General features: G+C 40.8%; 1 protein-coding gene across 12 annotated transcripts in view; it reads right to left on the bottom strand.

The window, feature by feature from the left end:
• Nucleotides 1-23,472, bottom strand: part of Pde4d (phosphodiesterase 4D) — a 1,527,171-nt gene that overhangs the window by 22,631 nt on the left and 1,481,068 nt on the right. For all 12 annotated transcript variants that reach the window (XM_004623069.2, XM_004623068.3, XM_004623070.2 and 9 more), the window contains 3 exons: nucleotides 2,889-2,982; nucleotides 1,339-1,511; nucleotides 665-763 (listed from right to left, as the gene is read on the bottom strand). In XM_004623069.2, coding sequence (XP_004623126.1) covers nucleotides 665-763; nucleotides 1,339-1,511; nucleotides 2,889-2,982 — 366 coding nt within the window. The remainder of the gene's footprint in view (nucleotides 1-664; nucleotides 764-1,338; nucleotides 1,512-2,888; nucleotides 2,983-23,472) is intronic.

Below are 23,472 nucleotides of genomic sequence, written 5' to 3'. Positions count from 1 at the left end.
AAAAAAAAAAAGAAGAAGAAAAGAAAAGAAAAGAAAGAAACTGGGATCCACCATACTTGCACTGTCCTCCTGGAGACTAAGGGTGCTATATCGAACCTGGTGGAGTTGGAAAGGACTCCAGAGTTCCTGGCATCCCCGGCCAAGCAGGTGCCACAGAGGAGTTGCAAGGGCCAGCCCCAGGTCACCCCAGCTGGACCTTGACACTTGAGCTGGGGATGGCTTCCTGCTCCACCTGAAGGAAGCAGCCTGGCCTCAAATTCTCATTTAAGTCTTCCTTAAGCTGGGACACAGCTCCACAAGAATGACAAATGGATACAGAAAACAGCAGAATGCAGGAAAAAAAAAAATAAAAACAGGCTAAAGAAATTATAGTCTGAGGCTATCTCTGGCACTACCCATGCAAGTTCAGGTCATGAAGAAGATTTTTAAGTGGCTGTTTTAGCAGATTGCTTTAATACACCCATAGGTATCTCACTTTTGGAAAAAAGATAGCAAGCTTCCACCTTTCTGTATCTTTTTTTTGTCCCTTGATAAAGGAGCAAATAAGAACTTTTTTTGAAGTATAAAAATAAGCAAGAAAGAGTAAGCGGCAAGGAAGACAAAACCCACACATACACCACAGTGCAGAGAGCAAGTCCCTGAACTAAAGGAACCCCCGCGTCACCTGAAAGATGGTGTGCATGATGACAGTCAGGGGCCGGTTCCCGGACAGCTCCGCTATCCTGAAGACATGAAGGCCCCACTTGTTCACATCTTCTAGCTCCTGCGGCGGGAGAAGATGCCACACAGTCAGGGTGGGGAAGAACTGGGACGAAAAGCACAGCCTCCCAGCCACTGACTCGGTGCGAAGACACTTAGATTATTCCAAACAGTGATTCATTTTCGATGTAACACAGACACTGTTAAGTGAGGCAAACTTTAGGCAAATTAACTTCAATGTACAGACACTGAGTATTACTATGTCAGGATTTGGACAACATAATAGATTCTCTTGTACTCTGAACATTGATTTCAAACCACTTCTTTAGTGGATAAAATTTACACACATAAACTCTGTTGTCCTTTTAAAACTCAGAAGAGATGGGAGACTTCTAGATCAAAAAACAGGGACATTGCAAAAAAAAGAAAAAGTAGTTGCAGAAAGCATACACCAAGCATCTATGAAATCTACATATTAATAAAACCCAAATAACCTACAAAGCCTTATAAAGCATATTTCCATTTTCCAAAAAAAGAAAAGAAAAAGTTCACATATATTAATAAATTTTCCATCCGTATAAAAGTGAAGGAAAAGGCATTATTTCACACTTAAAATAAACACTCACTGAAATCACCTACCTTGGCCAGGACATCTTCTTGTTCTGTTTTGACCCCGAACCTTGGGATACTTGAGTTAGTGAGGCTCGAGCTATGCATCAACTTCTTGACTCCGCTGATCTGAGACATGGGCCTTTTCTTTTTCTCCTTTTCCTTCTGAGTCGGAGAAGGAATTTCCACTTCATGTTGCTTATCTTAAGAAATTTAGAAAATGTTCTACATTTATTATAAATTCCACTTGTTTTTATAAGCCTCCTAGGCATAATTACAGGTTTAAATGATCACTACGTATTCCAGTCATACTTTAACTCATAGAGTGTTTACAATGCAATGTAGACTTATTTTGAGATCTTCAAAACAAGAAAACAAGCAAAAAAACAAACAAAACACTAATTCATTAATATAAAGTGTCCAAGTGGTGACCTTTTGATACAAGATCCCAACAAAACCTTTGCAACACCCACGCCAACAGGTCTGCAGAGAACAGAACACCACCTCTACTCCCACTTGAAATCCAGTTAGTGCCGTGAAAACTGCTCTTGCCATAGTAAAGGACTTCAGTTTCAACACATGCTTTAAAATGCTAGAGACCTCATATGCAAATGTAATGAAAACAGAGATGTAGGCGCCTAACAGCTAACTGAAAGGTAGCTGGGATTGAGGGTGGCAGTGTATTAAGGTCATACTGTAGGACATGAAACAGCAGTTCTGAATGATTTGATGATTTCTGTTGCTTTTTAGTTCTCTATGCTGGTGGGATGGGACCTATGACATAACTAGGGCTGATGGGGACCACAGAACATGCCAAACAGTATTCAGTGGGTGACTTTTCACATATATTACTTGCTGTTTTCTACAGTAAAGGACAAAAGATGTCTCAATATGTTCACCCGCCACTGTGAGGGCTGTGAGCTATCCTGATTCCTCTGTGTACATCATGCAGGTGCAGTAATTTCTACTTAATGATGTGCTAGAGAAATTGTGGGATGAATGTAAATCCAAACAAACAAGATACTCAAATTCCTGACTTACATTTAGCACACTTTATTTTTTCAAATGAGACAAAGGGGTTGTCCCCGGAACACCATTCTCTTAGCTAGTGCTTTTCGCCAGCAGTTGTGCTGTCTCTGCCCACCTCTTGGTTAGGGTTGGTGTCTATTAGGCTTTCAAGTTATCAAGGACAGATACCAAATATATATCGTGGCATATGAAAAGAATCCATTGAATGTATGCCTATATAAAAATATATTTTACAGTTTATTACTATATAAAAAATAGCTGGCTGGAGACACAGCTCAGAGGAAAAGCACCTCTTAGTATATATGACACTGTGGGTTTAATATCTGGCATTGCTAAATGAATATATAATGAAAATATACTGTCATCTCATGCTATTAAAGTTTTAGACATGTACAGTCTCAAGTTATTAATATGGAGAGTAAAACAAATGGAATGGGAAAAACTCATGTGGTTTCCAAAATGAGCTAGCTAGCATTCCAGTTGGCCTCCAAAAACAAACAAGTAAACAATTTTAAAGAAAATCCAAATTTTTGTGTTGTTGTTATTCTCACCTAAGAACGTATTTGAAATATACTCTGATACTTGATTTCCAGACCGACTCATTTCAGAGAGATGGGTGAGCTCCCGATTAAGCATCCTTTTAAACTGAAAAGCAAAAGGGCATAATGAACTCAGAGAAGAGCAAATGGTAAGTAAAGTAGCATAAACCTACTCTGAGGTACTGGAAGAGACACGACAATTTAGAGCAGAATTTTTCTGCAAAACAAACAAACATCCCACCAAAATCTCTACTGTCCATGACAATAACCATTAGGCACATATACATATTAAGCACTTAAAATCTGGTTAGTGAAAATGAGAAAATGAATTTTGAATTTCATTAGTTTCATTTGCCTTCAACTTGAATAGACACAAGCACCTTGTGGCTGCCATAAACAACACAGATTTTGACACTGTATGACATCAGTAGTGAAAAGAATAAAAAGTTAAGAGGTATTATTACCATTTACAGAACAAAATCCAACTTATTAAGCACAAAAGTATTGGTACAAAACTCAACATGTTACACTGCTATCAATTTATAATTACCAGAACTTAAAATATATTATCGGTCAAGGTTGCAAACTAGTCTTTCATTCAGAGGAAAAAGGAAAGCGTTATCTGAATACTTTTTAAAGACTGTGAAGAAACAAACTATTTGAGCAAATACTGTAGGTATAATATTTCCTTTTAAAAGCTTTTTTTTTTTTTTCAATGAAGAAGTATGAGATTCATTGGCCTTCAGCCTTCACACAAGTTTCCAGGTCCCAAACCACAACACAGCAAACAACTCTGCTTTCAAAATTCAAGTTGCTTACTTCACAGTTTATTTTATTGCAGCCATGGTGCCTACTTTATCCAAAGATGCTCGGGTATTAATACATCCCACCAGCACGTGCCATTCCTATTGTTGAAAGTTCCCAAGATTTCATATTCCCCTCCCCATAAGGTACTAATTCTTAATATGTCTTATTTCAATTCTGAGATTTTTTGGTACTGAAAATTGAACTGAGGACCTCACACTTGCCAGGCAAAACACTGTGCCACTGAGCTATATCCCTGGCTCTAACAAGTCCTTTAACAATGCTCTACACACACAGTAACAAACTTTTCAACAGGTAAATGTTACTAGACACTTTACCTAAAAATTCAAGCCCATTTTACTCTACTCTTTAGTGGCCTTTAAGTATCTGAGTTTCATTCTAAATCCCCGTGTAACTTTGGAAAAGTGAGTTTATTGCGAGTTTTCAAAAACACAAAGGTGGCGGAACTCAAAAGCAGTTTAACAAATCTCTTCCACAGTTGGTATTACAGAGCATCTAAGTTAGGTATAGAAATTTAACTATAATCACAAAACAGTAAGGGCAACAGAACCCCCAAACAATAGTCTGCTGGATATAGAGAATGCATATGAACATTTGCTTGCGGGCAAAAATGAAGAACTGAGGGCTGGCCAAAGAGCTCAGTGGATTAAAGCACCTGCAAGCAGGTGCAGGGGGTTCAATCCCAAGCCTACCGAAGTCCGATCTAGTAGTGAGACCTTGAACACCCTGTAGACCCTTCCCTAAAATACAGAAGAAAAAAAAAATGAAGAACTGACCCCTGTGAGTCCAAGTCCTAGTTTTTTCTTTACGGCTCTAGGGATCTTAATCTCAAGTTTTATTTTCCTTATTTATATTTTATTACATCTTGTTAATTATAAACATATACATACAACAGAAACCCAGAAAGCTATGCAAAGAAAAAAGCCATGTAAATCTCTGCTGCTCAAAGATACCCACGAATGGTTTAACTATATTTGTTCTATTATTTTTCTATCTTTGTATGTATACTGATATCATATGATATAAAAAATAGGAGTTTCTGCTTGTTTTTATTGAACATTACATACTATTATTTACTGGAAAAAGTAAAATTTAATGAGTAAGAATATTCATAAAAATATATACAAGTGTTCAAAGTGTTTTCTTTTAATTTATTTATTTATTTATTTATTTTGTGGTACCGGGGATTGAACTCAGGACCCTGCACTTGCCAGGCAAGTGCTTATTCAACTGAGCTATCTCCTCAGCCCCCAAGTATTTTCTGATCATCTTCACAAGTTACATTTTCTGAATCAAGGTCTGGCTGTTTTCCAATTAGATGAAAGCATCTCATGTTCAACCTGGGATGTACATGTGCTTGGTCCTATCTGAGTCTTTCTCCCAGCACCCTTTTCTGCACTCTGTTCCCGACCTCTGGACCCATCATAACAGTGACTGACTTGTATCACCTGGACACAGGTGAAGCACAAGGAACTGAGGGCAGTATTCATAAGGAAAACTGTGGCTGTATTTCAAAAACATTCTATCATTTATAATCTCTCACAGGTGAAAAAATCCTTGCCTTACAATTTACCCTTGGAAGGGCTGGCCAATAACTCAGTGGATTAATTGGGGTTTCAATCCCTGGGCCTGCCATTCTGGCCCTGCCCCCCAGGGTGTGCTGAGACAATAATTGAGACTGGGCATGGTGGCACACGCTAATCCCAGCTCTTGGGACGCTGTAAACAGGTGGATTACTACAAATCTGACCTAGTAGTGTGACCCTGAATACCCTGTAGACCCTTCCCTAAAATACAGAAAAAAAAAAATTCACCCTTGGAAAAATCTATTCATTAGAGAAAACACATTCAAAGGACAGTGTGTGTTAGCCATTTTAATCATGTGCTCATTAAAGTACCTCTCTGACCTTTCACTTTCCATGTGATGAAATAAAGTCACTATTAAGAACTACTTGGCCATGACAAAGCCTTTTACATAAAACATTATGGAACAGTTACTGCTTTCAGACTCACGGCAGGCAGTTGGGTGGGTGACCGTGGCCCACAGTGCACTTCTTTCAGTGCAACTCAACAATATGACAAAAGCCTTCTGAGAACAACTGGAAAAATTACACAGAAAACACCAGTTTTCAGCACCACCTAAACTGTACACAACCTGGCGTGAAAAACATTTTATGCCCAAGTGGAAAGATTTTTCATGCTACCTGTAGATGTTGATTTTTTTTTGAAGACTACGAAAAAAAAAGTCTAAGTTTTTTTGGAAGTTTGCCTATATAATTCATCAAAATATGTAACAAAGACAAAAAACAATGACAGTGAAAGGAGTCTACTGTGAGGACCAACAAAACAACAGATTGCATATTCCACTGAGCACTCCTGCATCAGATGTAGTTTTACCACACAACTACGCTCCTCTTCATTCAAAACTCCAAACTAGGAATTAGCGAAATCCTTGATAACATACCTGTCCTTCTACCAAGGCTTGTACAATGCTCCGAGAGTTGATTTAACTTTAATATATAATTATAAGATACAACATTTAGAATAAGTCACTCTCTTCCCAAGGATGGGAAGATGCTGGATTTCCTAAAGTCAATTTTCTGCAAGTCAATTAACTTATAGCATAAAGGTATTTTCCAAAAGGAAGCAAAAATGTCTACCATTTTGACACCGATAGCACATTTTCAATCTAGGGAAGCCAAATTAATAATGACAGTAATGACCATGAGGCCTTCTGCATTACCAATTTACGTTCAGAATTGGTTTTAGAGTTTCTCAGCACATCATTAGGCCGCTGTACTAATAAACAAGAGCCTAAGCCATCTTTAGATATCAGTGGAATTTCTCAGATTTTTAGAAAAGTATGTCGCACTCATTAAGATAACTAATAAAATTACCAGGGTGGGAGCAAAGGAGAATGCAAAAGCCAGTACACGCTTCCCAGAACACCACTGCCCGGGGTATGCGCACTAACAGACTGAGAAAAGGCAAAACACAGAACTGCTTTTCAATAAAAACGCTTGGAATGCAGAACATTTTTAAAAAGCGACCACAATATTTTCTGCTTATGAAATACTCAGGTTTTAGCCTAACTAGTTTGAAAACAACATAGGATACCATGGTCACTAAGAAAAAAAGAGGCTGACTTGGAAGGGGAGGTGTTCCAGCCCTTTGTTCTCACCAGGCAGGAGAATACGTGCAGCACTTGAGGCGAAGCGAGAAAACGCAGCTGAATCTGCACGCTGCAATTTGGAATTCCAGCTAATTTATGTTCTGCATTTCAGATTGTGAAGGAAGCTGAGTATTTAATAAAATACTCTGAAATGCAATCCTCTGTAATTTTGTATCATGTCAGCATGTATTACACAGTCTCCTAGTATATACAGCAGATCAAACGTTAAGAAAATGCTTGTTTCTCCACAATTCTCTGCTAATAATCCTTTAATGTCTCCGCTGCCGTGCACTATGGGTCTAGAAGGCAGCAATATTAAAGGCTATTTAAAAGAGCACTGTATTTGTTTCATAAAAGAGAAGACCAAATATATCTATTTTGGCCCTTTTTAAAAGTTTTAATTATAAGTATTGAAACAAACACAAAACTATCCAGCAAAAATTTTCCTCAAAAAGATAAATCCTAAAATTTTACATTAAGAGACTCAGAGGTATTGTTCTTAATTCAAACATTAACACAAAGCTGTACAAAACTGCATCAAATATGAGCTGGCTAAAGCTAAATGGATAATTCGGGAGTGATTATAAGTGCTTCTTACTTACTTAAAAATGTTTGGTCAAGAAATTATTAGTATTCAACAGATTCAAAAAATCTACACATTTAGAAACATTTTAGAAATCTAACCAGTCAAAAATTGAAAAGGAGATGAAAAACATCGCGATTTGGACAACCAAAACTGAAGCATATTTGAATTTCTTCAAATTAAAATAAAACTCAATAGGAAAGGGAAAATTTGCCTTCTTAAAGAAAAAGAGACATTTCAATCTGAAAGTCCTCAAAGTAATGGAAAACGAGTCTTTGAAAGTGTGTGGGGACAGGCTCAAATATCCAAGGCTAAGGCTCTCTTCTGAAATGATGCCCGCTCTGCCTGAAGGCTTTCTCCCTCTCGCCTTCACCATGGAAACAGACCACAGGGCTAGGCTCACCTCAGTCCTCAGCCAGGCAAAAATTCTCTACCACGGGCACAATTCTATTAAACACAGTGAATTCCTTTCTTGAAATTAATGAAGCAGTATCATATAAACATTCAGTTTTACAAGCAGATAATCAAGTTTTCATTTTAACAAAATATTGGTTAGATCATCAAGTAATATTAATTTTTAATTCCATCTATAGCTCTTCAATGGTTAATTTTTTTTTTTTTTTCCGGAATCGGGGATTGAACTCAGGCTGAGCCATCTCCCCGGCCCTCGGTTAAAAATTGTTCGTCAGGTTATAGTACAGATGTTTAGAAAGAGCCACAAATTAACTGTATAATGCTACATACTGGCCAGAATCCATATGGAAGAAAAAGCAATCTAGTCCAATAATGTATTTGCAATGAATTTAATTAACTTGACATTTAAAAGCACAACCCAGAATTACACCATATAGCAGACAGAAGGACTGCTACACATCAAAATTCTATTTCAATATGCAAACTTCATCTGATTAAAAACTTACACACTAAAAAGCCCATATGTTTCTTTTCTGGGTCATGTCTAAGGGAAGAGCATACCATCACTTAAAAGGCTTAGATACTGTTCTAATCTGCTAAAATCATCAGTTATGTAATCAGAGTAATCAAGAGTTTTCAAAAGGCACAATCAATCTTACCTTTATGTAGCCCCAAGACACAGACAATAAATAGTTTGCTTCAGGCATTTTTGACTATTTCTATGAGTCTGTCAGTAAGACCTAAAATGTGTGTCTTCAAAACACTGATACTTCAACAATCTCCACAAGCCATGCTGCGTGGGATTTTAAAGATATCTGGTAATTAGGTGCATATAGGAGCGTCTCGCATTAAGTCCCATCCGGCCGCCTTCCCATTGAACACATGCCATTTGTAAAACTCCAGAATGGAACAAAATGTAACAACTGCTCTGGATAAGGAACATTCATACAATAAAGGAATAGCTAAAGGTCTAAGGGTCTGCATCTTTCTCTCGCCCAGGTCCAGGGCGGAATGAATAATGTATGTCAAGATGCTTAGCTGCAAGAAAGACTAGTTCTGTCAAAAGCTACCAAATAAGGAACTGCAGGGAAGCAGGGAAGAACGACACGATACCCCTCCCAAAGAACCTCAACTGTGCACCAATCCTATCCCATCCCTGCTCTGAGAGGGCGGGGGACGTGGACTCGGCGGAGCAGATGGTTCTGTGATTGGCTGGCGAGGGCAAGCCTCTGGAGGCTTTCCTCCTAGCCCAAGAATACCATTTAATAATGCTCTCCCTGCAGCTCTGGGGCTGCGCTGCGAAAGATGAATGAGGCTTCCCTACCCCAGACGGGGATAACGACCACTGTTCATTCACAACCTACTCTTAAGGAAGAATGCCAGTCCTTGTGGAGCCATTGAGTATTTTCCGACTTCTCTTTCCTTCCACATAAAAGTGGTTCTGAAAATGACAATCACGCATTTTAGTTGCTTCCCTTTTTAAATTCAACACAAGTGGTTTTCTTGGTGACGTAACTGTAACTATGGTCTTTCCCCTGCCCACCATTTTTTTAAAGCACAGTGATTATAAAACAGGACCAACATGCAGAACGCAGATGGAAACGATGCCACACCCCTTCACCTGCGTGCCAGGGCTGCTCTCTGGTGCTTTGGTTTTGCTGCTACCTATGGCCGAGCTCTACGACTCCCAAAGTCTAAGTGTGGATGTCACTGATTAAAACCCTGACTGGGGAGAAGAGGGATCTGAAACCCAATGTGCTGTGTACGGATAAAGAGCGTGGGGTTTCGTGCGCAGATTTTTGCATCTGTAATTGGATCACAAGAGAGCGTTCCTGATGGCTATCCCAGTTGAATGACCTGGGAATACAGAATTGAGCTTGTGTATGACACACCTTGAACGGGATGGTCTGATCGGAAATCTCAATTCCGTTCTGTTTGGTTTGGGATTTTGCTACTTTAACTTCTACTTACTGAGAGGTACTATGGGTAGAAAAATCTAATTTTTATCCTATTTTATATAACATGTTGACAACTCTATCTCACCTGCAACTCACTTTGCTCACTATGCTCCTGGGATGACTCCGCAGGGTTCCCGCCATTTAAATATTTCTGCAGCATGACCATTTATGTTAATCTACACTCATCATCTACATCCATAGAATACAGCAGACCCCTTATCTGCAGCTTTGCTTTCCACAGTTTTGAATTTTCAACAGTCAGCTGAAAATTCCAGAAATAAGCATAAATTTCAGATAACTTTAATTATAGTACAGTGTTGCAATCCTGCTATAGTTTTTGGGATCTTACTATGTTCTATTATATAAATTAAACCTTATTAAAAGCATGTATATATCACAAAAATGCCCCATATGTAGGGTTCACTACTATGCACTGAATCATGGGCAGTCAGTGTGGCTATGAAATGTGTCCCCTGTGGACACAGGAAGTCACTGTATTTGCTGCCTTTCTGTCACCACAGGTCCTCAGCTGCTAAAGCTCTACTTGCCAGTTGGTCACTCCTACCAGGTTCATTTACTAAGTTCCCCTTAGTCCTCTGTAAAATAATTTGAAACCCTCATGTCCGACTAAAACTTGCCCTGAAGCACAGTCCTTTGGCCTGGTCTTTCATTCTTCTTACTGTCTCTGAGGCATTGGGCTTTGTCTAGTCACTCACAACCACTCATCCCGTTCAAGGTGTGGCACACACAACTCCCAAGATGCTGGACCACTTTGATGTTTCTCTTCCCTTCTCTGTCCTTGTCTCCTTTGCCTGTTTTTATTAATTGCTTAATTTTGTATCTCCACAAAGACTCGGTCCCAAAGCCTACAGTCTTAAATGAGTACTTCTGACTTAAAACTTTAGTACAATTATTTTCAAATGTAAGATACACACCCCTTTTTCAAATGCTCTGGCAGTAACAAAAAAAAACTTTCTCAAAACTGTGAGGTATTTTTCTATTTAAAGTAGTTCTTCTCATAACTATTTCTATGCATTCTGTGGGCCTATGTTTCTTCCAATTGCCCTTAAAGTCTGAGACACTTCCCTACCATTCAGGAAGATCACATTCTGTCAGATGTGTAGAAGAAATCATCCTTACCAGCCCCTTCCACAGCCCTGGCATGCTCGTTTCTATGTTACCTTTCTTCCTCCCCCACCCACTTTTTGACTAACTCCCTTCCAATACAAAAGCTATTTCTCCCATTCCCGTCACCTCCACCCACAGATTCCGAAAGAGGGGAATAGAGAATACCTTTGATGTCACCTCTCCTAATCCCCTATTTCTACTTAGAGTGAGACCTGGAAATAAAAATGATTTTCCAAGTTCACCCAGGTACCATAAACACAGACTCCAATTTCAAGTCCTTTTAGGTGACCCCAAACTTACGGCACCTCGTATGCAAAGATGCCCCCTTCAGGGCCACCATACCCTGCAGCTGTGCCAACTGGCCTTCGTGACCAAAGTCATCAGCAGCCGCAGACCTTGACCCTTGCTCTTTCTGAGCACAGCACGGGGGTCCCCAAGCCAGCCCAGAGGAAGATCTGAGATTGCCATGCTAGTAGGAGTCCATGGGGACACCATGGCAAGTAGAGCGAGAGTGGGGCCTACCTATGGCTGAGCTCTACAACTTCCAAAGTCTAAGTGTGGACATCATTGATTAAAACCCTGACTGGGGAGAAGAGGGATCTAAAACCCAATGTGCTGTGTACGGATAAAGAGCGTGGGGTCTCGTGCACAGATTTTCAAATCAGTAATTGGATCAGAAGAGAACGTCCTCATGGCTATACCAGTTGAATGACTTGGGAATACAGAATTGAGCTTGTGTATGACACACCTTGAACGGGAGGGTCTGATCAGAAATCTCAATTCTTTTCTGTTTGGTTTGGGATTCTACTACTCTAATTTTTACTTACCAAAGAGGTATCTGAGTAGAGAAATCTAATTTTTATCCTATTTTACACAAAATGTTGACAATTCTATCTCATCTGCAACTCAGTGTGCTCACTATGCTCCTGGGATGACTTTACAGACCATGAGGAACCCCAGATGAGAACGTGTGACTGGGCCCAGTTAACCCACAAGACCTATATAGCTAATAAAAATGAACTGCTCATTCTGGGCATTAAAGTTTGAAGTGATCTGTTATGCAGCAATTAACAGAAATTATTAGGAGGATTAATGAGGTAATATACACAAAGCACTTTAGATAAATGCCTCACAATAAATGATTAACAGACATCAGGTGATAATGGTAGTGCTTATTTTAATGATTCCATTCTACCAGCTTCTTTCAAACTCTCAAGTTTGTTTATTTTTTTTAATATATCACGCTTCCCTTCAGTTATGGCATGTCTTAGACCCAAAGCTCTGTAACTGCTTCTCAACCTGTATGCTGTCTCCGGCTTTCGCCCGCCCACCAGTCCCACACTGGACTCTAATGCCAGCTCAACTTTCCTAAAATCCAGTGACCTTGTGCCTTCTAAGGTAGTGGGTGACAAGCAGGCAGCACAGCCGCGCCATGTCACCAACACCCCTCGTGGGCTCCGGACCGCTAACTCTAGCTTCCAACTGCAATTCTGTTTCCATGTGCTCTTCTACAGCTCTGCCTGCTTTCTGCGAGGGGTGGACGCCACCCTCCTTCGAGATCCAGCAAATTCCACTCCTCTATCTTCACTAGTTGCATACTTGAAAGAGCATCTTTGTCTACTCTGCCTACCTCAAATGGATCTTTCAAGGTCAGACTTTAATCAGAGCCTATCTCAAGACCAGATTATTCCAGCCCTTCTCCAAATTCTAGTACGTATTAAGCTCCTACTACACACAAAAGAGCGCCCTCAGTGCTGGGGACTACCGTCAACTAACTCAAGGGTTTTCACCTGCAGCTTACATCCATTTCACCTGCTGAGGTGTTCCGTGCAAAGGAGAAGGAGGGCGTGAAGAAGCTACAAAGTGTTAGGGACATAGGTTTCTACAGGGTAAGATGGTGAGGGAGGGCCTTTCTGAGAAAATCATGGGTAGCGAGGGAGCTGGTGAGAGGAAGCCAGCCAGGGAGCAGTACAAGGGGGCAGGTGAGGGAGACGTGGGGAGCAGCGCACCCTGCATCCCAGGCAGGAGCAAGGGGTGGGCACAGCCTGCAGATCTGGCCAGAGTGCCACACCCTGTCATTTAAGGATAAGTACGCATCACCTGATAATAATTCCCCCAAACAGATGTAATTACTACGTACCACAGACATGTACTAATACAAAAACAAAAAGCACACTGCCCAGCCTAACACAGGCACTACATAAATAGTCGCTATTATGAAAAGAAGTAATGACTGTAAATCCAAATCACATTCCCGTATCCCCAGGCTCGGTAGACCCCAGGACACACGACCCTCCCTCCTTACGTTAGCCACTATCAGCTGTTCGATTCTTTCAAAGTTCAAGCTAAATTACTCTTTCCATTTTGTAAGAAGTGTTCTACTGGCCTAGGAGATAGCTCAGTAGAATAAGCACTTGCCTGGCAAGCGCAAGGGCCTGAGTTCAATCCCCAGTTCCGCCAAAAAATAAAAAGAAGTGTTCTACTATCTTGAATGAAATTCCTAGGTATAATTTCTACATAGATTCTTTAATAAATATATATATATATATATGTATGTATATATATGACTAAGCATTTCCTACAAATTTAAAAGCATTAATAGTTTATTAGTAACATAAAGGAGAAATAAGTATATATTAAATAACAAAATGCTAGTACATGGCTACATTAAAAAGTCAAAAGGCTTAGATCACACTACCACTGACTAACTGTAATTTAAACTTTAAATTTAAGCAAGTAATTTAAACTTTCCATTTATACATCGAGGAAATGAGAATAATAATAGTATTCACCTTATATACATATACACAAAGCACTCAGAAAATGGCAAATGCTATGTGTTTACCGTGGTGTTTCTAATATAGAGTGCTGCATGAAAGTTACAGTACTGTGGAAATAAATACGGGAGCATTATATTAGAATAAGCTTTTCCTCTGAAATTAGGCGGATGAGTCAATCTTCAGCTATAACAAAATGAATTCTTCCCTTCTTTTGCACCTTTGCTGAATTGATAGAGAAGTTGCTCCGGGTCAAAACTATGTGGGTCTACTCAGTGCAACTATAGGATTAACAACTATAGTGTGTGTGTGTGTGTGTGTGTGTGTGCGTGCACGCACGTGTGGTTCACCTAAAACAGCTGCTCAGACTTTTCCAAAGTTTGGTGGGACCACTCTGCAGTGAAGGGCCACACGGTGTATTCCAGGACGTTCACTTCCCTGGCCTGTGCCTAACAGCGGGGGTGCACTCCCCAGTCACTATATCCCAAATTTCCCCCGTGCTCCCCATATGGGCTTTCACCCTCAGCAAGATCACCACAGAACACTGAAAACAAATATATGTAAGAATAAGTCTTAAAAGTTTGCGCATACACAGATGGTCACCCTCGCTGTAACATACACTGTCCCTTCTCCCTGAGGAATGCGACAGGGCCTTCGTTTTACAGACTTCTCTTCAGCAATGCCTGTGTCAAGCATCTCATAGGTGCTAAATTTGAAATGACTGAACTGTAAATCGCTAATCCTCTGCAAAAGAAAATTAGTGGGCAGTATCAAGGAAAAAATACCAAGGAATGTTTCAGATTTCTAGCAAATAAATCTTTTCATCCCCAAACCAAATCACAGCTGATTCACTTCTCCAACTGAAAGACACAAATCAGAATCTCTCCCATTGCGAAGGCAGGAGCAATCTGCGGAGTCCAGCAAATCCAGAGGGGAAATTTCAGTGGGGCCAGCATGATGCAATTCTTACTGTCATACTTGATGTCTGTCAATTTTAGTGAAGTAACTGAAGTTACAGAATTTATTAGACTATGCCCTAAGACCTTTATTTGCTTCATTTCTGGTATTTGCAATATCCTACTAGGCAGTATCTGTACTTTTAGGTAAAAAGATGAATTTTGGGGGGTGGGTGGGGAGGAAGACTGGGGATTGAACACAGGGTACTTGCACTGAGTTATAGGTCCAGTCTTTTTATTATTTTTTAAATTTCGAGATGGGATCTTACTAGATTGTTCAAGCTGGGCTTAAACTTTGTATCCTTCTTGCCTCTGTCTCCCAGAATGCTGGGATGGCAAGCACAAATCCCTACCCAACTCTGCATTCTTAACCACTGACAACTTACCCCAAAGATGACAAGACTGAGAGGCACACACAGACGCTGCCCCATCTCTGTTCTTCACTCTCTGATAGCTTGTCATCTAATTAGGCTGACGGAAACACGAGGACAATCGGCGTGGATTTAGGGGTAGCAGACTCTACGGTATTTGGATTAAAAAACTATAGATACCATCACTACGATCAGATTTCTGGACAGGGCAGATCCTATCAATGGGGAAGTCAGGGACCAGGTCCCCAGCGGTAGGCAGCCCTACCTGTTGGGAGTCATGCTTGCACGTGGTGTGCACCACAAGAAAGTCACTGATGGTCTACCACACAGACAAGAGAAAACACCATGCTCGAGAGGAACTGAGGGCCACAGAGCCCTGACAACACAGCCTGAGGTGGAGCAGCCAGCTGGGGCTCAAAGATCCTAGTTGTCGTGTGCAGCTCTCAAATGCCCAAATGACTTCACGTATATATACTGAATGAGAGAATGGAAACAGCAAAAATAATTTTCCTTAGCATTCAGTTTACTTTTTGTCTTTTCCTAATAGTCCTCCTGAGACTCTCTGTATGCATTCATCTTCTAGTTCTCTTTTTCTTAGTTCTTACTAGATATCTCAAGCAATCAATAATCTGTCCAACTATTTTAGGACATTTTAGGATACTTAAAATTCTGCTGATGGAATCAAATCCGTGACACATTCATACATGCTGTTCATTGTTGACTTTGTCAAAGCAGAGAAGACACATGTTTGCATAGAGAATTTTTTCTTTCTACATTTTAGGGGAGGGCCTACAGGGTGCTCAGGGTCTTACTACTAAATCGGACTCATAGTGATCTGCCTGTTTATAGCCTCCCAAGTGCTGGGATTACAGGTGTGTGCCACCACTCCCAGTCTCAAATGCTGTCTCAATTACCCCAGGGGCAGGGAGGCCCAGGGATCAAACCCCTGGCCCCTGCGCCTGCGTACAGGTGCTTTAATCCACTGAGCTATTTGGCCGGCCCTACATAGAGAATTAAAAGCTAAAACATGAGGAAACTGAGGCCCACAGTGGACAAGTGCCGAGCTCAAGGTCATGAAGCCAGTGGAGTAGCAGAGCCCAGGCTTGAACGCTGACCATCTGGCTTCAGAGTACTTCCAATTGCCAAAAATCAGGATTGCACAAGCCAGAAGCACAATGGCCAGTACTCCATGTTCTCTCCCACATGTGGAAACTAAAAGCTGTTGACCTGAAAGTAGAATAGTGATCACCCCGACTGGGAAGGGTGCTGGCTGAGGCAGAATGACCAGCTCACAACGTACGCAGACATGGAGGTAGTGCACTGAAGCCCACTGCTCTCTGATCTTAGTATGTGTTAATAAAAAACAGCATTCCAGGTTTTGTTCTATGTTAAGCCTAGTTCATGAAAAACTCTATAAACATAATCGGTTCTAAACTGTACATTTCACTATTGTGCTTGAAATATGTAAGAAATATGACTTAAAAATAAATATATTACCTCGTGTACTTCCCCGGTCTAAGCGTGGTTGCCTTCTTAGTAGTGTTTTCTATAGGACTTAAATCACTCAAAAATATTTATCCAGTAATCCATTAATAAATATTTTATCCAATACCACTTTTCTACCTAGAATGACAGTTGTGGTTGTTATCAGTCAAGAAGCAGAGCTTTATGAAGTAGGCGCTCATACATCCACTACTCTGCATTTTAACACTTGCATATCTGATTGCTAACCACTCCTGGAATAATTCTGAGGAAAGAGTACACTACATCCAGACACTACTACAACCTCAGACACTACTACAACCTCAGACACTACATCCAATAGCTACAGAAAGCCTGCAGCACTAGAAACGCTCACTCTGTCTCTTTCCAAATACCTTACAATACACGAGAGGCAGCAAATAATCTAGAATTCACATACAACCCATTAAGATTTATATGATTAATGTCATAACTTTAGATCTATTTTCACATTACAAAAATTTCACTTCCTTTGCTTAATGCTAATACCAGAAAAGAAAAAAAATCACCTCAAAGCAAGTAAGCCCCCTGCATCTATTTGAGTTTACTGCCCTCTAGTGATAAAGAATCTACATCTGATTTAAAACTGCTCTGTTCTTTTAGATTTTAAAGAGAATATAAAATAGTAAAAAAAAAATAATAATTAGAAATGATATAGAATTTCACTAAGCAAATAACAAATTTGACAATGTCTGTTGTATTGCATAATGTTGTCTTCAAATCAGTTGTTCGGATTACCAGATATAAGCATGCAAAATTAGCTTTAAAAAAAGAAAGAAATTAAAAAGGAGAAGAGATAAAATTAAGCATTAAGTGATCACATCTCAGAAAATAAAAATGTCTCTTGCAGTGTCATGGAGATTTGAGATTAAGACCAATCCTAGGTGGATGTGTAAAAATCATGTAATCATGTGAAAAACCTAAAACTCATTCTCTAAAAATGGTTTATTTCAAATAGGAAACACCTGCAACATTTATTGAGAAAATCTAGTATAGTAAAAGGAACTTTATTTTTCTGAGCAGTCCCTGGAGGATGAGATGACAGAAGATGGATCTGCTAGTTGCGGTCACGCTTCTCTTCTGCATGGCCCCTACCGGAGGTCAGCACAGCACTCTAACTGCTGCCACGGCTTGAGTCCACACACACGCAGACTTCTCTACGCGTTCCCTCAGTCTCGCCAGGCCACCGCCATCACGTAATCTCCTAGAACCTTTGTTACGCTGCAGAGTTATCAAGTCAGTCATTGGACACACACGCTTCACAGAAACAAAGCCTCCACATAAATCATCTCGTATGAAATCCTGTTATACATGGAAGAAATTATGATCCCCAGTTCATAAGAGCGGAGCTGAGTTAACATCGATATTCCATGCTTATGAGGACCACGATAATCACTGTGAAGTTTTCATTGTGTATGCAGTGGTATGCTTTGTGAAACAACTTAGGACACTTGTCTTCTGCAGTAATGGGAACAAGTTCATATAGGCTTACTGCTAGAAATCCATACTTTATACGGATTTTAGATGCAGAGTTTTGGTATGTGTATCTTAGGGTTATTTTATGTGAAACTCTGAACTGTAATTCAAAAAAGAAACAATAGGGCTAGGGAGATAGCTCAGTGGTCTAAGCACCTACTTGGCAAGCACAAACACGTGGGTTCAATCCCCAGTACCGCATGCCTGCCAGCCCCGGGGTTGTACCGGCCACTGAAACCAGGCATGGCGGTGCACGCCTGAAATCCCAGCACTGGGAAGGCTGAGACAGGAGGATCACTATGCACCTGATTTGCACAGCGACAACCTGTACCAAATACGTACATACATAATTAAAAACAAAAGAGAAAAAGAAAAATATTCCTTCCAACAAATGTTTGAGCAATTAAGACATTTATTCACAAAATAATGAATCCCAACCTTTATCTTGGGCCATACTAATATCTGCTAGACACTTTGCAAACAGTTTCAAAAGACTGTAAAGGTGGAAACTCTTTTCAACTCCTTGTCCAAGGCCAGCAAAACCCCACAACTCAAGTCAGTTGACCATGCAACGCAAAAGGAAACTACAGACCAATACCCCTGATGCAAATGGATGCAAAACTCCTCGCCAAAAACTAGAAAATCAAAGGAAGACATTCTGCACACATACAACACACCATGGTCGAGTAAGATTTACCACAAGAAATACAGGACCAGCTCACATAAATCAATGAACATGAAAGATAGTTCACATAAAGAAAATGAAGGCCAAAACCCATACACCCATCTCAATAGATACAGAAACAGCATTCAATAAAATTCCACATCCCTTCATAATAAAAAAAAGCTCTCAATAAATTAGGCTTAGAAATGACTTATTGTACTTCAATATCATAAAGACCATAGTGACAACCCTACAATCAATATCACACTGAATGGGAAAAAAATTTAAGATTTTCCTCTAAGATTTGGACCAGTACAGGGATACCCAGCTGTACCAGTTTTACCCAACAAACTGCATAAAGGCTCAGCCAGAGTGCTACGTGAGCAAGAGAAAGAAATAAAAGGCATCCAACTTTGCATGGAGGAGGACATAAGGTCCCCGTTTGAATATGACATAATGTTATATATAGGAACCCTGGAAGGCCCCACCAATGAAAATCTGTTAGAACTAATAAATCCAGCAGAGTTTGAGGATACACAAATCACTTATAAATGGTAATCCCAGGCTGCGGTTAATTTTTCCTCATTGAACAGACAAGAAATTTTAGTGTACAAGTCTAGGCCAAGTGTTGTGCCGGCTACTCAAGACAAAAAATTACACTGAAGTGAGCATATCGCTTTTTGCACAGATCTGAATAGTCTCAGCAGGTATATTCATTTTGCCATAGTTTAATAGGTTTTATTTTTCTAGTCCTTGCCTGTCAGACTGCTTCCTTTATAAGCGGCATAAAGTTGCCCCCATAGAGTCAGTATATGACTCACTTCCTCCTATTAGGGTGCGTTTTAGTCTAAGGCAGCACTTCCCAGAATGCACTGCAGAGTAGCCCTCCGGCGCAACACAGCTTCCACTGTCAAATAAACCTCTGACATAGTGCTAACCTTTGGGCATTGTGTACATTAGCATCGTTAAGGTTTTGCCAGGAACTGTAATATATAAGCCTTATTTTATTTTGTTTACCATAACATTTCCCAAATTTATTTTACCACTGAACTCTTGACATTATTAAGAAATAAAAACCAAGTGCTAGAGTTTCACAGAAAATTCTTGTAGAAAGTAAAGGGCTTTAAATAGTACCAGACAGAAGGGTGTTTTTAGGGTGGCTATTTAATTTTCCATTCATCAGGTATTTATTAAACAGCTCTATGTGCCAGCATGGGGCACGGAGTAAGACTGACAGTTCCCTGCTTCTCCATCGGTTGGACTTCTGAGGCCAAAAGACAATAAAGAAACAGACAAAAAGAGTGATAAACACTGGGAATTAAAGAAGTGGCAAGTAACAGTGAGCTGTAAAATTAAGTACTTATGAAAGCTGCCCTGAGTGGGCCATATCTGAGAAGAGACCCAAATAACCAGAAAGAACCCACTGCTGCGGCACTGTTGGCAATTGTTAAACTGCAGAAGCCACTAAGTGTCCATCACTGATGGATAAAGAAAATGTACAACATGCACATCATGGAATACTACTGTACCATACAAAAGAATGGAATCTGCAGCAACATGCACGCAACTGTAGAGTTTTAATGAAATCAAGCAGGCACAGAGAGACAAGCACTACAAAGTTTAATTCATCTGGGATATAAAGAGATGAAGGTCTCATGGACATTAGAGTACAATGTTGGTGACCAGAGCCTAGGGAGACTAAAAAGGGGGGAGAAACGGAAAGGTAGGTCAAGTGACCCTAAGTCAGAGTTGGACAGAAATAGGCAGTCCTGCTGTGCAGTGGGGTAGCTGCAGATAACACTGAGTTAACAACAGCCTCTAGGGAACCAGGGCTACAGCTCAGCAGCCTAAGTGCCTGGCTGGCAAGCACAAGGTCCTAAGTTCAATACCTGATACCAAAACAAAAACAAAAGCCCCTCCATTAGGTGCATGAATCTACTCCCCAAGATAACTGTAAACTACATATACTAATAAAATTAAAAAGGGCTTAAGAATTAAGGGATTGTTTAATTCAGAAAGCTGAAAGTGTCCTGAATGTGTCCACCATTAAAAAATGATAGTAACAGAGACAGAAATGTCTAACCTGATTTATACATTATATGATGTATACATGTATGGAAACAACATACCATACCATACTCTTGTGTATTATTTTATGTTTTTACATAGAAGTTAAAATTAAAAAGAAGGGAAAACATGAGGCTGAACACTTTGAGAAAGGGCTGAAGGAACACAACCAGTCCTGGAGAAGACGAGGCCAAGAATGAGACTAGAGATAGGTGAGGACAGGATTGCGGCCTCCTCAGCCTCCTGGAGTGTGTGAGGATGCGCTGGAGTGTTCTGAGCGGGAGCGCCATGATTGGGTGTACATTTGAAACAGGACGTGATGTACAGGCTTGGAAAGCTGTTTCTTTAGAGGACTGTCAAGTGACAAAAGGAGGTAGAAGAGCTGACAAGACATCATCATGCCGGAAGCGAAGCAATAGGGGGACTCAACTATGGAACTGCTGGCCCAATGGATGTCAGCTGTGGATGGATGTTGGTGCCACATGCTGAGATGGGGAGACGGGAGGCATGCTTTGAAGGAAGGCAAGAAGAGAAGAGTCCTCAGGCAAATGCAGGAGCATTTAAATACGTGAAGGGGACCGGCCAGATAGCTCAGCGGACTAAAGAGCCTGCTTAGGCAGGAGCAGGGGCCAGGGTTCAATGCCCAGTGTGCCTTGCTGGCCCCACCCCTAGGGCGCACTGAGATAGCCACTGAGGCTGGGAGTGGTGGCGTGCACCTGTAATTCCAGCGCTTGGGAGGCTGAAAACAGGAGGATCACTCCAAGTCTGATTTATGTAATGAGACCCTGTAAACCCTGTAGACCTTGTACTAAATACATATGCAAAGAGATGGTGTATGCATATGATCTTAAACTGTGAAAGGACCTCTGACTTATTTCCCTTGAGTTCTTCTAAGTTCTGGATAAAGAATGCTGTTAGAAAAATGTGTTCTGACTACGTGGTCATTTTCAAATACTCCAAAGACATTATCTTAGGATAGACCACTCCCACTAAAAATTTCCAACACATTTTAGGATACTTTAGAAGAAAGGGCAAGTGCAATCTAGTTTTTAAATCCCTTCTTCGTAGAGATTAGAAATATGAAATGCAAAGCAGGGGCCGCAAAGATAGCTCAGTGGTCTAAGCACCTGCCTAGGCAAGTGCAAGGACCTGGGTTTGATCCCCAGTACCGCATGCTGTGCCAGCCTTGCCCCAGGCATGCGGAGCTGGTCACCTGGCCACCAAGACTGGGTGTGGTCATGCATGCCTGTAATCTCAGCTTAGGGAGGCTGAAACCAGGAGGATCACTGTGCGTCCAAGCTATGTAGTAAGACTCTGTACCAAATACATAAAACTGAAAATTTGAAGAAACAAAAAAGAAGAAAGAAAAGCAACTGTTCAATGAAGACCACATAATACAACCAAAACTATAATCCAGCACACAGAGTGGCAATATTTTTATGAGAGACTTCTGTCATATTTAAACATTTTAGAAATAAAAGCTAACTGAAGGCAGAACACAACAATACTGTAAAAATGAGACCTTTTCCTTTTGCAACAGTGACTCAATAGCAGAGTCTAAGAATGAGAGGACAGACAACGGCACAGAGCTTCAATGCCTTCAGTTCTTTCATGAGATTGAAAGTCTTAGCCCTGCCTCCTGGAGCACTGGATTGAGTAGCATGTTACGCAAGGACTCCAATCCACACAGAGACTCAAACTAAGAAGGGAGACCCAGCGGAGTGGATGAATCACATGCCAGAAGTTTACCATACTATGTATACGATCAGCAGAAACACTGAAGCTTGTTATAATGAACACCCCTTTTTGTTTTGTGACAAGGTTTCACTATGTAGTCCAGGCCAGCCTCGAACTCACAGTGGTCTTCCATCTGCAGCCTCTTGAGTCCTAGGATTACAGGAGTGTGCCATCATGCCCGGCAGGAAAACAATTTAATGATTCCTGCAGTGACAGCTACCCAGTGGTCTGACATCACCCGTGGTTCACGTAAGGCAGTAGTGGTGCTAAGGCAGGCATGCTGCAGCTGGCTGTCCATTACTACTGAAAGCTCTAACAGGTTCCCCAGAGCTGGTCTAAAACTATTAAAAGCACTGATAGCAGAGGAGAATGCTTCTGGAGATCTCAAGCACAATACGCCATTTTTTTCTCTCTCTCTTTTTTTTTTTTTTTTTTTGTCTTTTTTTTTTTTTTTTTTTTGTCTATAGGGTGGTTCAGGGTCTCACTACCAGATTGGACTTGTAGTTATCCACCTATTCACAGCCTCCCAAGAGCTGGGATTACAGGCTTGTGCCACCATGTCCAGTCTCAATGGCTGTCTCAGCTCACCCTGAGGCAGGATTGAACCTCGCCCTCTGTACCTGCTTGCAGGCACATTAATCCACTGAGCTATTCTTTTTTTTTTTTTTTTTTGCTCCGAATGCCTTCAGGGCAGGTTTGGCTGGCTTGAGTTGTGGGGATCAAACCACAGCAACCTGAGCCTGACTGCTTTGTTGAAGCAGCCACTTAAAGAACTGAGCTAAGGGGCGGGTCCCCCCTCCCCCCAGTACTGGGGATCGAACTCAGCACCTCATGCTTGCCAGGGAAGTGCTTATGCCCCTGAGCTATTTCTCCAGTCCCTGAGCCAATTGTTTCTGAAGGCACTGACCCAACAAGCCCAGATGACTACTACAACTCTCCATAAGTAAC

The sequence above is a fragment of the Octodon degus genome, unplaced genomic scaffold (genome assembly GCF_000260255.1).
Source record: "Octodon degus isolate 3935 unplaced genomic scaffold, OctDeg1.0 scaffold00001, whole genome shotgun sequence".
In the NCBI taxonomy this organism is placed as follows: Eukaryota; Metazoa; Chordata; class Mammalia; order Rodentia; family Octodontidae; genus Octodon; species Octodon degus.
The sequence above is the reverse complement of the archived record's forward strand: the minus strand, read 5'-3'. Positions and strand labels throughout refer to the sequence as shown.